The sequence below is a fragment of the Rousettus aegyptiacus genome, unplaced genomic scaffold (assembly GCF_014176215.1).
Source record: "Rousettus aegyptiacus isolate mRouAeg1 unplaced genomic scaffold, mRouAeg1.p scaffold_m13_p_13, whole genome shotgun sequence".
Classification (NCBI taxonomy): Eukaryota; Metazoa; Chordata; class Mammalia; order Chiroptera; family Pteropodidae; genus Rousettus; species Rousettus aegyptiacus.
Window position 1 is genome coordinate 26083265 of NW_023416288.1, and position 18954 is coordinate 26102218.

An 18954-nucleotide genomic window follows, 5' to 3' on the forward strand; every position below is an offset into this window, starting at 1 on the left:
GAGAGGGTTAATCCTCTGGTGATCAAAAAGCCTAGATTTGGATTTAGGCTGTGAAGTTTCAGAGCTCATCACCACTGCAGCTTTTCCAAGCCCAAATAATACAGCTCTGGTATGGCTTGCCTTTCCTACCAAACAAATAAGCAAAGCTGATATAGATGTAGGACTGGCAACTCAAGGGTCTCTATTTCACATATTGTCCTAGTTCACTATTCTGTGTAGCACATATGGATATGAACTAGAACATATTACATCTTGCAGAGTCTGTTTTTTCTACAATTGCTCAAAATTCATACAGTACTTAAAATCTGGAGTCTACTTAAATTCCTCTTCCACTGTGTTTCTCAACTGCATCTATTGTACAGGTCCTCATATTTCAGAATGTGATTTTCCACCCCTTTTATACGCTCTGAAATCTATCTACACTCTTTTGAACACTTTTTCTCATAGTTCCAGTTTTCCATCTATTGAGGAAGGTGGGGGGGGGTAAACATTTTCTTTTTGGAGCCAGATAGTAAATACTTTAAGCAATGTGGATCATATGGTCTAAGTCAGAACTCAACTCTGCCCTTGTGGTTCAAACACAGCCATAGGCAGCAGGAAAACCAATAAACTTGTCTGTGTTCCAATACATTTTTTTTTTTTTTTTACACAAACCAAGCAGAAGGCTGGATTTGGCATGTGTGCCATAGTTTTCTGACCCCTGATCTATCTTGTTATGAAACACTGGGAAGCATTTATATCTTGCTCCGCCTTTTGGGAGGGAAGTATAATGTGAAAATGCTCTCCCTTTTAGAGAAACCGCTTAATTGTATGGCATTTCTGTGTTTCTATCAAACTCGTGTTCTCTTCTGGACCACAATTTTGACTGAAAAACAATGTTGAGCTAATTTTAGTGGAGCCTGTGTTTTTACAAATAATATTGCACTTGATAGCAACAATAACCCTTTGAGTTGTCTTACCAAAATCATTTCAATTTATAGAGGAGGTAATTTTCACAACAGGAATTATAACACAGCTTCTTAATCCAAACCTGTGCATGTTTTAGTATATAACATAATTTCTGCATTACATTTACAATTATTAGTTGTAGATTACCTGTTAAATAGTGTTTTTTTAAAAAAACTTCCTAGTCCATTTTCTACTTTCCATAAATCATTTAATATTTCTGATCTGCCTTCCTAAATGCCATAGAATTATTGGACCTCTGCATTTTAATATTCCTTATACACTTGATTCAGATGATAGTTTTGACAGTAAATGCTGATGGACATGAAAAGAAAATGAAATGGTATTATGTTAATTACATTACATGCCTCATTCAATTTAAGTTAACCTCATAACAACCCTGAGAACTAGGAATTACTAGTCTGTTGCTGAAATCGATGAAATGGAGCATCCTAAATTCTAAATAATTTACCCAAGGTTTCAGAGATGTTAAGAAGCAAAAGTAGAAATCAGATATAGAAAGAAATAAAGTTTGTGCATTTCGTATGACATCATGGCATTTCTCATGGCTGAGTTATCTATGGAAACCAGCATCAGGTCTAAACTTCCAAATCATCAATGCATTTTTTTCTTATGTAAATTTTGCTTAGGATTGTCTATATTTCTTAATGAGGACCAGGAAAACTTGCCTATATCATTTGAACAGTGAAGTTAAAAAAAATTGCAGAAATAACTTCAATATGAGTTTTATTACTGTTTATGTGCTAGAGCGCTTACAACATTCTGAATGAAATTAAAATGCATTTCATTGGTGTGGAATCATGAACATTTGTCAAAATCATTTTGTACAAAACTCCCTAGGTTTCACAGCTGTATAAAAGCTACCTCAAAGAAATAAGTGCAGAATGAATAAAATCTGATGTGGCATTTTACATATTATCAACAAAAATTTCTTTTTATTTTATCATGCCAATGTCCTGCAATAACTTCATTTATGTCACAACTCTGTATTTAACATGTGCAAAGAAAGCACACGACATTTGCAGTACATTTAATGGTCTTCAATAAGGTTTTCTGGTTACTTATATTTCTCTAGAGATTACCTGTCCACAGGAACTAATTTTATATGTTTTCTAACTAAAACCCAGCCTTTCATGCTGTGCACTCAAAGCTACACCAAACATTCTCCACTCTATTAAAAGTAATTGAGTCAGAACATAAAGGTATTTTAAATGAATGTGCACTGAACATTCTCCAACCTGGTTCCGGAAATAGATTTAGGGACATTTTTAATACTCTGCAAACTTTAAGAACAGGAAATTACCTTTAGTTATTTAAAGCTAGAGAAGATTGGGCTTTAGAACTTTAAGACAATGTGCTATCATCAGCCCTCAGGCAGTGAAAGAGTCTTTTTTTTTTTTAGTCATTTAGTGTTTTGTTTTTATAAACTGTTTTCACTGCTGGAAATTCAAACATCATTTAGTACTTTTGGGAACTTAACATGTGAGATCTAGTTAATTTTGTGTAACAGAATGTTAAAATTGAAATTTAATTATTTGTAGTATCTAACAATAATTTGAGCCCTCAACATTAGAAATTGAGGATGTTAATAATATACATGAACAAAATGATTCTATGTGACTTTTCGAAGATTAAATTGCACACTCTGTGGACAAAGGAAGAAATTAAATCAGGATATGAATGAGTGCTACTTTATTAGGTAGATGTTCTACACAGTCTAATACCATTGCTTTACCTGAAAAGTTAATAATTGCTTACATTATTTTTTCCAATTGTTAACCTTCCAAAGAGTCATGCTAGCTTAAAATTAACAGGATATATTAGCTGTATTCACTTAAAAGTTCACAGAGAAAAATATTTTACAGCTTTAAATTGTTTCAAGTTTATAAAAAGGATTAAATATATTTTAAGCATCTACATAAGTGACATGATTATTTTACTCTAATCTGAAAACCTAATTATCACCTTCTTATGGAGGACAAGGAACAGCTTTAAAGGCAAATTAATGTATCCTATCAGTGGGACAGTTTGTCACTTTATTAAATAATAATCATCTTGGCAAATAAGATTGTTATATGCTTCATAAATGAAGAAAATAAACAAAGCCCCCTCACACTATTACACATTAAAATTAACTTCCACGGGTTTTTAAAGTTTACTATTCTTTCACTGTGTTGGATCATAAAGTAGAAATGACAGCATTAACTTCTCTTTAAAACATAAGAAACAAATATGTTTTATATCATCTTTTAAATGCAAACAGATTTCAGACACTACACATATACATATTTCATTGTGTACAGCTTTAAAAAAGTATGGTACGTGTTATAATAACAAGAAATCATACTGTACTAGCAAAGAGGGCATGTAAGAGAGCTTGCATTATAACAAACAAAATTTACAGTTGCCAACAATTTCTATACATTAACAGTTTCTATGTGTAAAATAGAATGTAAAATATGAGATTTGTTAAAATGCTTTAAAAAAGAAGTATAACATCACTTGCAATTCTAGAATAATTATACAATAATATTTTTGCAAGATCATTAAATACTTCTAAACTAAAGAAGTATGTGGGAAAATATCTTAAGAAAATAACCTATGTATTATACCAGAATAATGCTACTATTCCTAAATTTAATTATCTAAGAATTTTTTAAGAAACAATTTCTTCTTACAATGCCCTCAGTTTCAATTAGAAAATTGTTTAAGACATTTTAGCATTTATTCAGTTAGTAATGCTACAATTAAGAAAGAGTATCAACATTTTGACTTTTTTTTGAAGTCCCTTGCACTTCATATTAAAATTGGCCTTTTTCATCAAATATAATCAGAAGTTCCTTAATTATTCAGCAGAACTAAGGTACATAGCTGGCCTCTGACCTTCCAACACAAATTGCTCAGATTTGACCGTTTTATAAACAGATTCTCAAATCTGCTGGCTCGTATTCAAATACGATTCAAATTATATTTCACTAAAAGAGATGTATACTTCCACAAGAGAAGGACTCCTGGTATAAATATCTACGTTCTGGCATTAACTCAACACTGAGCAAAATGATTACTTTGCCAGCATGCTTATTAAGAAAGAACTCTTCCTGTTTCCTTGATCACAAGGATTGCTGCAAGGACTGAGTGCATGTGAGCAAGTGCCCTCTGCTGGCTAGATTCTTCAACTTCTTTAAAGTATTTTGAGAATCTTTTCAAGCTTCTCTCAAAAAGATACCCTAACTTCATTCTTTCTAGAATTAAGAATCTATGGAAACTTTATGTAAGAATTTGGATTTTAAACTGAATCCCAGGCATTCTAACAAAATGAGATTTTTGGTGAGACTCTCAATAAGGTTAGATTCTTAAACTGCTTATCTTAAAAACTAAAGGAAAAGTGTTATTGTGCCTAAATAAGTAAACGCTTCTGATAAGAGTCTAAACAAACAAAAAAGTCTAAATAAATGCCTCTGGTAAAACTAATTAATAATATGTAATTACATGTTAGTATCATTATGAAAAGATGAAAATATAATTCACCAATGATTTTCAGTCTCTTCAAAACTCTTAACTACCATTTATTATAACAAGTATAGTTAAAATTAACCAAACCTAGTAAAATAACTGTTACCACTTCTCTGGATTTTATCAATGCTTTGGTTTACAGATGATGGAGCAAGAGTAGCTCCTTTATCGTAATGCTTCTTCATCTCCATCCCAGACATCCCACCTAATTCTTGGCCAAAAAGATGATTTATCGTCTATGGAATTGATCCGGATATCCCACAGATACCTCGCATTCAACAAACACAGAACCAAATCAATATGTTCTTCCACACACCACCTCTTCTTCCTCCATTGACCTCTTGGTTGGTACTGCTATTATTCTGCCTCCACTCATACTTTCATTCACTATTTCCTTCACATCCATATTCATACCCATATTAATTACCAATTTTGGTAACGGTGACAACTATTTTTATTCTAAACATCCATTTCCTTAGTCTTATGTCCTTGTTTAAAACCTTATAATTATTTCAAGTCCAAGTTTCCAATATGACTAGCAAGTTCTTTGTAGTAGGATCTCAGTAGGATGAGCAAATCTCCTTAATCTTACATTCCTCACATTTCAAACTTCTCTGTCTGTCTGTCTATCTGTCTCTCTGTCTATCTGTCTTTCTGGAACTATTTATGCTCCCCGCCATACATGGATATGTTTTATGTCAGTTAACATTAACATGTGATATTTCTATTGACTCCACAGTAACTTGTAAAGTGAATATCTCTAAGGATCATGATCAAACATGTTTTCTACAAAGCCTTCCTAGCACCACTGCCACACCATGTAAACATTATTTTCTCCTTTTTATTCTTAGATATGATACTTTGATTACTGCATTCATCTCACAGTGTCATAGGTTTGCATGTATCTTTCCCTAAATAAGTCATAAACTCTAAGAGGCTGGAATGGTATCAAACTCATCTTTTATTCTGAATAAAAATATTTTCTGGTTAGTAGATATGCATTAAACGACTGTTTATCTGAACAAAATGGTTAGTAACTTGCTAAACATGTATGCTAGGACACATTAATTATGATTCTAACTCAGTTATATGTAAATATATAAAGTGAGCATAACAATAACCATTTCCTAGGATTGTGTGTGGATCAAATAAAATAATCCAAGAAAACCATTTGGTAGAGTATCTAGAAATGTCCAGCCTTTAAGAAATGTTAGTGTAGTTTTATTATAGTGCATGGATACAAAAGACAACTATTAGATCTATAACTATTTAGTTGTCTACAAGAATTCACAATGAAAATGAGATGACTATTATTGTACAATTATTTTACATTTTCATGGTAACTCATCTTTTTTCTGATATAATTTTTCTAATAAAGAATGACAAATTTAGAATACATATAAACAAAGCAATAGAAAGTTTTCCTTAGACTCTGCATCCTTTTATGCCATCTAATAGGTTACGGTTAATTTAGATATATTTGAATATGGTTTCAATCATTACATAAATACAAAACAGGATAAAACATCTACTTTGAAATGCAAAAGAGCTAATAAAATTAAAGTAATTGAGTGTGGGTATGAATGGATTTCATAGTCATAAATTCATAGATTACATGAATGTTTTTGTAACAAAAAAGGGATTATCAGAGGTCCTTTCAAATTTGATTGTCTTAAAAATTAAGAGAATGAATTAAATAAGAAAAATAATAACAATAAGATGAAAATGTGTAAAAAATACATGTAAAGAATTGTCTATGTGCACGTCTATGTGCAAAAATAAAACAAAAAAATTATGCTGTAACACTGAATAATTAACTTATAAAATTAGAAGAGTGGCATAAGACATAAAAGGACGTGTAAAGATTTAAACTCACAAAGAAGATAAATGTGGGATTGGTTACTTGCACTACACTTGGGCTTTATCACGTAAGGTTTTTCATACTGTACCTCTAAACATTTTTATTACTTCATGAAACAGATGCAATAGAAGATGAAGACCCTTGAAATTTAGATGTAAGTTACTTCCAAAAGCTGAGAAAATGAAATAAGAAACTTAAAGTCTATGAAAAGCTCTATTTATTTTTAGAATACACTAAGATTTTGACAGAGACTGCTGAATGACCCCTATTTTTCATTTTCCTTTCTATCTCTATGTACCAGAGCCTTCCAGGCTTTAGGTGGGCGCATGAACCCTCACCCAGCCGGAGACCCCATTCTCCTGAGCTTTTGCCTTTCACTAAGGTGGCTGTTTCACTAAGTCATAACATGAATAGAAGTGACAAATGTGATTTTTGGTAGAGGAACTTGGTGACGATACTGTGAGTAGTGGACATGGGTATGAGAAGAATACCTTTTGGGGGGATGTCCTCTCTTCTTCTTCCCTCAGACAAAAATAGATACTTCCTCCTGGTAGCACTTTGCACTCAATTTTGCACTTAACTTCAGTGATAGTCTTCACCGCAATTTATTTTGGTTTGTCTTCCCTACTGACCTGCAGGCTTTTCAAGGGCAGTAAGGATATTTAATTATTTACCTTACTTATTTTCCAAGCACTTTCGTAGTATAGAAATATTTATAGTAATAAACATTTTGCATGTCACACATTAAAAATAATGGAAAGAAAATATGGATTTATATTAATGGTATTTATGTTAAACTTGTGACGGGCTTTTCTTCAAAATTTAGTAGTAATCATTTTGTTTTCATAATAAAAGTATGAATGTATAACTCTTAAATTGTTTACTGAATAAACTATACTTAATGAATATTCTCAGAATATGAGACATTAGGCCATAAAATAATTTCCTATGAGTCAATATTTGCTTAAGAAAATTATATACATATATATATATATATATATAATGTTTATATTTCAGTTACAGGGTAAATCTCCTCTTTGGTGATTAGACAGTTTTTTTAAATACTCATACTAGTTTTCTCTCAGCATTTAGAAATATTTTCAGAGAACAGCAGAGACTTAGTTTTTAAAATCTTTAAAGATATACTACATGGCAAGTCAAAGAAATACGAAAATAAATTAGGAAGATCCATATACATTCTAAAGAAAAATCAGTGGCAAATAAATATTTTTCATCCTGTTCCACATCACAAATGAGAGAGGGAAAGAGGGAGGAGAAGAGAGGAGAGGAGAGACTGAGAAACAAAACGAGACTCAGAAAATGCACATTTACCTAATTATTTGAAGATAAAGGTACACTAACCTCTATCTAATTTATTTTATAGGATATAATTATTCTAATATAGTTTTTAACTCTCTTTAAAGTTGATATTCAGAAAGTTTCACATACCTAGCTTAGGACTTGAATAAATACTTGTACACCAATATTATTAGCAGCATTATTCACAATAGCCAAAAGGCCAAACAATTAACCCAAATGTCCATTAACAGACAAGTGAATAAACAAAATGTAGTATATGCATACAATGGAACATTATTCAGCCTTAAAGAGAATTTCTGACACTAACGACAATATGGACTAACCTTGAAGACATTATGTTAAGTGAAAGAAGGCAGTCACAAGTGTACGGTTCTACTTACATGAGGTACATAGAGTAGTCAATTTAATAGAAACAGAAAGTAAAATGGTCACTGTCAGAGGCTGGAGGGCAGGGTGAGGAGAATTATTGTTTAATGGGTATTAAGCTTTAGTTCGGGAAGGAAAAAGTCGACCTGGAGATGGACAGTGGTAATGGTTGCAGAACAATGTGAATGCACCTAATGCTGTGAGAGTTACACATAAAAGTAGTGAAAGTGGTGCCCTTTTTTGTTATATCTTACCACAATTAAAAAAAGGGGGGGGGGGAGTTTGAAATACAAAATAGCATTGTGAAAAAAAATATTTCAAAGATGGTTTATTCCTATGACTTTAATAAAGGCTACATAAATGTGTCTGTATAAACAAACATAACATTTATTCAGCATAAAGAATTCTACAAATTTGTTAGGTTTGGTATGTAATAAAGACAATATTAAAAAACTAAAGTTGAACATTTAAAAAAATTTAGAAGTCTGAAAAAACAATAATCAGATTTTAAAAAATAAAAATAAGAAAGAGTAACAAGTAGAAACACTGAAAATAGCAATTGGTAAAGTTTTCTTTTATTTTTACTATTTTCACAGCGCAGTGCAATTGTTATTTTGTCACTGTTTCCCATGCACCACCAATTCCAACATTAATTTCCTGACTAAGCACTTAGCTCTTTATTATCAAACTCCCTTGAGGTGCCATAAAAAACACAAATACTATATAGGTTCATTTATATGTGGAATCTAAAACAAAACGAAACCAACCAAACAAAAATGCACTCATTTAAACAGAGATAAAGGGGGAGGCTGCCAGAGGGGAGAACTGGGGAAGATGGGTGGAAAAGATGAAGGGAAATATATTCAATAATATTTCAATAAGTTTGCACAGTGACAGATGATTACCAGAATTAGTGGGGTGAGCACATTGTAAGTATGAAAATGTTGAATAACTATATTGCATACCTGAAACCAATATAATTAACATAATATTGTTTGCCAACTACACTTAAATTAAGAAAAAATTAACAAAACAAATGATCATATAAAGAAATACGTGTTTTTAAATAATAGTTTATCAGCATTTCAGATCCCTTCAGAGACTGTAATATCAAAATCATGATTATAGCATAAATCTCATACTCTGAGTCCTTTGGGCTTCTCATTTTGATAGTCACAAACAAGAATTATGAAATTTTCAAATCTACTCTCAACCTTTTGTCTCTAGTATGAATTTCAAGTCTACTGAAATTTAATAACAGAGAATTGTGATCCCTTCCTTCTCAACCATATCATGAAGTAGTAGATGCATTAAAGTAATAGATGCATTATAGTTTGAGAAAAGGAAGGGCCGTATAGTTAAATCAAAATACATCAAGGAATTATAAACACATCAAGTAATATTTCAAATGATTAATGCTCTACCATTCTACAGAAAGGAAGTATAGGGTGCTCTGGGAGCCAAACCTAGTCTGGTGGAACAAGGGAAGTCTATACTCAGGATGGAGCAACTAAGCAGATATTAGTCTAAAGAAGAGCAACAGTCAACCTAAAGGGGAGGGAAGGGCAGATGCAGCAAAAGACAGAGGAAAGGTCAAAAATCTAGCCAGGAACCAGATCATAGACGTCCTTATACTATTCAGGACTTGATAAAGGAAGGTAGTTTAGCATTTTTAAAAGATCACTTTCAAAGAAGCTTCAAGAGATTAGGCAAAAGAGTATAAATTGAAGAAAAACTATATCTCAGAATTCTGAGAACCACTAGTAATTATGGCTTGGTTGGACAGCAGAAAAAAACATAAATAAAACTCAAAAACTTGGTATAAGCAGTTAAGTATATAATGATTTGTTTAATTGACTCGGTTTCAAAAAGAGTAAATCACAAATTCAAATTCAATTTCAGTAGAGCTCAAAACACGTGTATGTGTGTGTGTGTGTGTGTGTGTGTGTGTGTGTAATTTAGTGACTTAGAGATCTTTTGTGACCTTAATGAGGGCAGTTGCATTTAAGTGGAAAGAGAATCCAGATTAGATTGGATTTCAAAAAGGAATGAATGAATAATGGGAAAGTATAGACAATTTATTCAGAGTTTGGTTGTGAAGGTCTTCCAGTTCTTTTTATAGAGATGAAACTATATCCTGTGTTATTTATACAATCTACCTAAAGAAAGCTATATATAAACTATAACATATTATTTGTAATCCTCCCCAATTCTCAGCAAATTATAGGCACCCTTACCCCCAGGTCTAGCATGGTGAGGATAAGGATGCCTAGTATAGGTCTCAAGGTCAGTGTCAGCGATGAGCAATAGCTGATGTTAGTAAAATGCAACTGACATTTAGACTGCTTAAATATTACCAGACACAGAGGCCCCAGAAAATAAAGTTAAAAAAAAAAAAAAAGACAATTGGAATTGCCAGCAGAAGTTATAACTCGAACAAAAGAGAGTTAAGTGCTATGGAAAGAGGGACATGGAGAGATGAGGAGATATTTTAGAGGCACAGTTTATTCCTGACTATATGTGTATCTTAAAAGTATAAGCTTTGGTTCTGCTATTATGAATTGTTATGTGGACAGTAACTACCTCAGTAAAGTGAAAATAGCAATAGTTACAGAATAGACTTATTTTGAGGATAAAATAAAACATTGTATGATAAAAACAACTCAATGACTTAGAAGAGTTATTCCTAAATACCTAGTAGCCTTTATCATAATTTTATATTGTGATACCATTCCCATTAAACTCTAAGTTCCTTTGAAACAAAAACCTGGTATTATTCATCATTGAAACCCCTGTATGGAAGTTTCATAATATGTTTTAATATTCCTCTGTTTGAAAGACTTTATTTATGACTCCTCCCTTTGAATTTGAATGAGGTTTTGACTATTTCAATCAATAAAAGTACAGTGAACATGAAAATATGTGACTACTAAAACGAAGTCAGGAAATAGCCAAGTTCTCTTGGGTCACTCAGTTTTAGCAGACTGAGCTGACATGTCAGAAGGCTGTCCGTCCCAGGCCACCACACTGTGAGAAAGCCGAGGCCATATGGAGAAACCATGCGCAGGTGCTTGTGATGGTTAATTTTATGTGACAAGTTGAATGGCTACAGAATGTCCAAATTAAATATTATTTCTGGGTGTTTTGAGAATCTTTCTGGATAAGATTAGCATTTGACTTAGTGGACTCAGGTGATAACCCTCCCCAATGGGGTTAGGGATCATCCAAACCATTAATGTCTGAAAATAACAAAAGGCAGAGGATGGAGGGATTTGCCTCTTTCCCCGGCCTCACTGAATGAAATGGCACATGTCACCTTCTCTGACCCTCGTACTGGGATTTACAGCATCGGCTCCCCTGGTTCTCAGGCCTCCGACTGAATTACACCCCTTTCTCGGGTCTTCACTTCACCTGGGTCTCCAGATTGCTGAAGGTAGATTATAGGGCTTCTTAGCCACCAAAACCTTGTGAGCCTACTGGTTCCATTTCTCTAAAGAACCCTGACTAATAACAATGCTCCAGGTAAGGTCTCAACCAACAACAAGCATTAGCCACCAGACATGAGAGTAAACATACCTCAAGTTGATTCTGTCCCTTAGCTGTCAAACCACTTCCAACCACTGAAACTTCCCAGTTGAAGGCCCAGACATGAGGAAGCCATCCCTGCTTTGCCGTGCTTGAATCGCTGAACCACAGAGGCTCGCTCATCATACAATGGTTTTATATGGCTAAGCTTTCCAGTAGTTCATTATGTAGCAATAGTAAACAGAAGCAATTTTGATATGTGGAAGTGCAGTGTTGCCATAACATAAAACCAAACCAAACCAAACGAAAGTGGCATTTGCTTTGGAACTGAAGGATGAGAGAATCTGGAAGGGACAGAAGGATACTGACAGGCCTTAGGACATTGTTAGTAAGGCTTAGACGATATAGGAACAATGTTATTGAAAAGGGAAAGAAAATGGACCCTTATGATTATGGTGCCTAAAGGTTCATTATGAAGCAAAAGTAAATGGACTACCTTGGCAAATCTTAGCAAATGTTGATGTTGTGTTTGTTAAATCTTAAAAAATACCATAAAGTTATAGGAATGAGAAATGAAAAGTAAAAATTCATATAAATCAATATTTTCTACTTATACTTTCTTTCTTATTTATTTATTTATTCATTCATTTATTTATTAATTAGGCAAGGTGACCTTTGGTTAACCTCATAGATTGCAAGCACCTTGTCAGTTTATAATCTTATTTTTTATTTTGGTCTCTCATCCAAGTACTAACCAGGCCTGACCCTGTTTAGCTTCCAACATCAGACAAGATCAGGCTTGTTCGGGGCGGCATGGCCATAGACTGTACTTATACTTTCTAACTCTCCTCAGAAATTGTACCTATTAAGAAAACATTTTCTTTATATGTTAAGGCTAATACATATGAATATATGTAAGATGTTGAGAGTTGCTTAAGTAAGATTCTTTATGTTATAAGAACACTGGTCATGTAGAAACAGAAAGTAAAGAATACAAACTTCAAAATGTTGCAAGTGAGTATTTTTTTCTTGAAAGAAAAATATATGTAAGGGAGCCTTTTTTTAAAAAAAAAAAGTAAATCAGCCATTTACGGTTAATATGTTAGAATAAGTTTAATCAGAAAATAATGCAGAACATATCCATATAAGAATATGTATTCAAGGAAAGGCATTAGTAACTAATGCTTGGGTGGAGCAAGAAGCAATGGAAAGTATCTAATTAGTTCCAATTAGCCATTCCAGGGGATTACTTTCTAGGTAAAATTACCTTATAATGAGGTGATTAACCTCTTTGGAAAGAGTTCAAGATAGATTAACTTTATATTTAATATGCCCTACAAAGAAGTGGTATAATAAGGGTCCTCGAATTTGTTCCCATGGAACAAACGTTGATGCCGTGTGCACTCTAACAACAGTTAATTGATTGTATTCTAGAAGAACCAAAAAACAGTTTTGTTATACTATTGATAGAGTGATTTCAAAAGCATATAGATATCATAAATTAGATATTTAAATTTCATATCAAATTAACTAACCCATGTGGCATGAACATTATTCAAAAGAATATCACAATCAAACTCTAATCAATTCCAAATTCTAGCCTATAGATAATCTATGAATATCAAAAGAAAAAAAAATGTGTCACTGACATTGAACAATGTCACAGGCTCATTCCCTAAAGTCAGCTGTCCATCGTCTAATTAGTTTAGTGGATCTCTTCAGCCCCCAGAGCGAAAATGGTCCTTGTTACAGTCAACTAATGCTGCACAAGGGAGTAGCCTGAACACAAAGGAAACAAAAACACTTGGTAAATTGGGGATAGCGTTCTTAGCGAGAGTAGCTTTTACTGCTGGTTAAAACTATGTTTTTTTTTTTCTCTAAAATTGATCATTTATTCATATGAACAAGTTGAAATTTTACATGTATAAATTTGTATAATATATACATTATGTACATATATATTTAATGTCATCTTGTAAAGAACAAAGGATAATTTACTGTAGTATTTTAATTTGACAAATATTTCCCAAAAGTTTCCATGTAGACATAAAATCTGTAATAAAGAGTAGAAATTGTTTTCTTAAACTGCTTTCTTACTGTTTAGTACTCTTCCTTATTAAGAAAATACTCTATTGTGGGTTATTCAGCTGTGATTTTGCGGAAATCTCTGAAATAACTACCATTACTTCATAAATCTTGTTTTTTAATTTGGCATCCCAGGAAGTGAGTCTATGCATGTGTTTTTATGTGTTTGTGTGTGTGTATAAAATTTTTGCATAAAACACATGCAAATTCATGTAAAGCAAAAACACAAATCCTAGGAATAGAAAGGCAAAATCGAGGAGGAAAATATTTAGAAAATTTGCATGGGATGACACTCATAAAATGTAAGCATCTTGCAAACAGAAACCAGAAATGTTTCTTCAGCTAAATCAGAGAATAGAAGCAGCCCTTCTTAAACATATATCCTTCAGAGCTTAATGGTTACTTTAACTTTAGAGCCCCAGAAAATATCCTTAGCTCTGGACTGCTACAATGTAGACTTTTGTTCTAGTTTATATTGTTCTACAGAACTTAGAGCTAAGTAAGGTTTCTATGTAACCCCAAATTCATTTCCCTCCTATACCTGGAGATTTGAAAGATTCAGTGTTTAGATGGCTGCCTATAATGTAAAAGGGGCTCCTTATTAAAAGCTGTAAAATAATGCACCAAATCAATGGTAGGAAAGCAATATTTTATCCAAACTTTAGGACTTTGATTAGAAGACAAATATACTACTGAATAATAAATCTTTAGTGAATAAATTTAGTAAACATTCATGGAATGCTATTTATGTTCCACGTACTAGGTAGGTAGTAAAATCCCAGAGTTTCATTCTATTCCACAAAGCCTATGGTCAGAAAACCAAGTATTACTGCACAGAATGAGGATGATTGTAAAGTCATAGTAAATTTTCTAAATTCATTTATGCTATTAACTTCTTGGATAGTTTGAAAAACATACATTCTAAAATTTGAGTTTATTATTATAGTAATATCAAGTTTTCAGTCTAGTATACCAATTTGTCAAGTTTTGTTTCTTTTCCTCACACATTTGGAAGGCAACACCTGACATACCTGGTGTCACTAAGTAGATTTTGAGTTAAATTTGCCCTATTTAAATGTACACACTGATTTCAGTTTCTAGTAGATTTTTTTTTCACAAAAAGCAAAAATAGTACAGAAATAAAGAACATACCTCTGAACAAGGGCAAAGAAAACAATCTTTGTCTCATTCAGGGAATTAAAGACCAGATACTTTTAAATAACCAGTGTGGTTTTAACGAAACAGTATTTTTGTAGAGTATTGCTGGCCATTGTTTATTAGCAAATGGTATTAGGAACTGTACATAAGGAATTTGAATTGGTTCTTTGAAAACAAGCCATGACTATAATATTAACAAATCTTTGTAATGCTACCAATACTTTTTTTCCAGCTAGTTTTGTTTATGACTTGTAAGTCCTTGTCAAGGTTACATGGTTTCATTCAAGGAATTAAACAATTTTTCATTTCCTCTAAAATTATTGTAAGCCTTTTTACTTATAATTTTAACAAATGTATATTGTAGTGTTTCAATGTACAGTTATTAATATCAATATATGTTTTTTAAAGCAAGAACTTAAAATGCTCTATCTAAACAGAACCAGGAGAGGTGTAATGTATGTGAATTATAAGAATGTAAATATGATTGTACATAGGAACAGCCAAATTATATAAAAATTTTAAATTACAATATTATATAATAAATCATTTTAAATAATAGCATAAATACTGTAAGGATAATTTTGTTTTGAGTCTAAAAACTAGAAATGTTTGTTAAAATGTTTATTAAAAAGTTGAACAGCATACTTTCTTTTAACAGTTAACTTAGATTTATACAGAAATTTTGAAAAGAATATGATATAAACCTCTCAACTCGCACTCTCTTAAGCACCGGAAGAATCATTATCTTTCTCAGTTCTTTCCATTTCTGTCATAAGAAGCATAGAGAGCAGAACTATATATTTTGGTAATTAATTTCCTTAAGATAATGTTAGAAACATCATGTTCTTTGAAATATAAATGAATTTCAAGGTGAGCATGCTAGAGGATAATATTAATGGCATATGATTTATTGTGACAAGAAATCAGATCTGAAACACCATTATTAGGAGTACTTACAAAAATCCATTTTCAAATTCCTGAAAATATGAAAGAGTGCTATGGCTGAACCTGTCTCAATGTTGAAATCTGAAAATCTGGCCGTGTAAGTATGAAATTGTTTGTGCACAATATCTGGCATTCCTTCCTCACAGAAATTTATTAGAAAATGTCCGTATTCTAAATATGTTTTATTATACTTTAGGGAATTATCTAAATGCTTACAATTCTGAGTGAAGAATTAATCTATAGCAGTATAGATTAAAATGTATATGCCTAATTGACTTGGTAAAATGTATAATTTTAGGACAAATTGCTATCATAAAAAACAGTTGGCCAATAATGCATAGAGCATCTGTTTTATACTTGACATTCTTTAAACTCACAATAAAAACATGTGACTTGTGTCAATCTAGAAGGTGTTTTCTATGAAATATTTCCTTTAAACTATATGAGTAAGATTTAATCATGCCTAAAATTTACAAATAAGTATCAATAAGAGGTAGTTTCCTATCTTATAAACACATTGGGGTATACAAATACATTGTTGTAAATGGCACCTTACCACATACTGGGCAGTGAGGAATATCATAAATTAGTACCACAAATGATAAAAAGTTGATTGGATATAGGTGAATAATAAACATTTTCATTATTAAGAATTATTAAATCATTCTAGAGAACAGAATCTGTTAGCCTCTAACACTTAAGGAAGGGGTCATAAATATTGGCATTCTTATATGCAGGCTGTCAAATTTTTGAGTATCACATAAATATACTGATACATCTCTTGATACCTTTAATTTTCCTTTCTTCCTGCCCTTTATACCACCTCTCTCTGTCTCTGCCTTTCTTTGTCTCTCTTCCTCTCTCTTCTGAGTAAGTCTGGGACAAATATGACTTAAACATCATTAAACTCTTTTTCCCACCTGTGTGTTTCTTAAAGCTGATAATGAGCATTTAAAACCATGAAACTCCTGAGAGACTGCATGTTTCATTTTTCAAACAGCATTTTTTAAAAACCTATTGTAATATATAAATACTGACACATGAAAGCTTCAAAGAGTAGGATTTGGGTTAGCCAAGGCTAGTTGATTCTACACTAGTTTTCAGTATATTAATAAATACATACATTTCCAGGACATTCAAGGTACATCAGTATCATCGAGTGCTGAGATCTACCATAAAGTGACTATAATTTCATTGTTACATCAATTCGTTTTCATATATTTCATGAAGTAAAATTAAATCTTGTAAAATGAAATGTCTCTTTATTCTAGATATAAGGAAAACTTATAGATGCAAATTGTTAATTAGACTACTTTCAATGTAATTTAGTAATATGCATGGCTCAAAATTGAAACAGTATAAAAAAGCATACAATAAAAATTCAGTCTTTATCCCAACCACTTGTTTCCCTTTTGAAGAAGGAACCAAAGTTAAAGATTTTTGTGAACCTTTCTAAAGATATTATGTACACACACACACACACACATACACACACACACATTCATATGTACACATTCTTCATTTTCTTTAAAACAAAACTTATAGCTGTCTCAGCTATGAGAGGAAAGGCAAACCATAACATCATGATCAATGATTCGTAGGGTAAAAAGAAGATTTCAAGTCAAACCTAATACCTAATAATAGGTTTTGGAAATAAGTTTTCATGTTTTGCTAAAGCATTTAAATAGGTAAATCTAATGAAAAATCACTAATCATGAAATTATTTACTATGATGATTCTTGTATAAAGTAGTACACAAAAGTCTAGAGTTAAAAAATCTAATATAATTTTGAAAATACATTGAACAGCATTTTAATGAACCTATATAGAAAGAAATTATGGCAATGTACTGTGTGACAAAATCAAAATAAATATAAAAAATATATAAAAAATTTTAGATGCAGTTGTCTAATACATGGTCTGTCACATTCATGACACGAGGTCAGCCTAGCCAAATACAGAGTCCACAGAGACTTTGGCTTTGAACATGAATATATAAATCATTATATATAGATATATATATATATGTATGTAAATACACACGTACACACACACACACATATATATACACACATATATAAATGCTAATTATGATTTTGAAACTTTGTGAAATGAACAGAGTAAAAATGGGTATAATTGAAGCAAGGATAATTCACTTCTTCTGCCCCATTTTCCCAAGGGAGTGAGGTGGAGATAGTCATATTTCTTTCTAGAGATGAGGAAGATGCAAAGCTAAAACTTGCCCTATTTCCCTGACTCTCAGAAAAAGTTAATGTCCGCCTTATAAAGAGAAAAACGTTCATGTATTGCTTGCCATAGTGGCAAAATTTTGGTCAGCAGGATTTCCTTCTTGAAGAAAAAGTCTTTAAAAGTACTTTATGTTATCATTGATATTTCCTTTGTCTATTTTCCACTTAGTTGAGGCCAATACTGGACATACAGTAGAAAGATTAAAGGACTTATGCTATACCTATGCAATATGCAGTTAGTTACTCAACGTTATCAACTTAGAGCCCCATGTTTTTTCTTGGGATTTGGAATGATAAACCCTTCACAAACCTGGCTATGTAAAGGTTTAAGAATATCTTTAAAATACTATTTTCACTTTATACTTGAAATTTTTCTTTTCACCATATGAGAATGGACTAGAGATGACCACACTGCATTTTCCACTATAATCTCATTAAAACCTAGAAGAAAAATTTGAATTCATTTACACTTTCTCCTTAATACTTACATACCAAGCCTTACTCAGTCATTTGATACTATGCAGTGATCCTTTTTATGGCATAATTTATCAACAGTAACCAGCATTATAATTTCATCATTTGTTATCTTACCTACTGTTGAATTTCTCTGGGTGTTTTTCTCTCATGATGTGAAATCTGTGTGCAATGGAGGCATCCTAGGAGAGAAACAGAAAAGAAAAACAGAACAGTTTATGATCCTATTAACTTGTAGAAATAAAAATTAAAAGAGAAAATATTAATGGATAATATATTTAAATTAACATTTTTCTTAACAGTATCATTGCCAAGAAGATGTTCCAAAATTAGGCAAAAAATGGATAATCCACATAAATCTTGTGCAATTGTAATTTATATTACCATTTTACCATTGGTCACTTGTCATATTTACTTCTAGGAATTGATTTCTCTTTAATTTATATATCTCCTTTAATAAATGGTTTTGGCCTCAAGCTCAAAGTACATTTA

The 18954-nt window shown here is 32.0% G+C and overlaps 1 protein-coding gene across 4 annotated transcripts in view; it reads right to left on the reverse strand.

The window, feature by feature from the left end:
* Positions 1-18954, reverse strand: part of DGKB (diacylglycerol kinase beta) — a 583166-nt gene that overhangs the window by 245423 nt on the left and 318789 nt on the right. For all 4 annotated transcript variants that reach the window (XM_036230387.1, XM_036230386.1, XM_036230388.1 and 1 more), the window contains one exon: positions 18580-18644. In XM_036230387.1, the coding sequence (XP_036086280.1) occupies positions 18580-18644 (65 nt within the window). The remainder of the gene's footprint in view (positions 1-18579; positions 18645-18954) is intronic.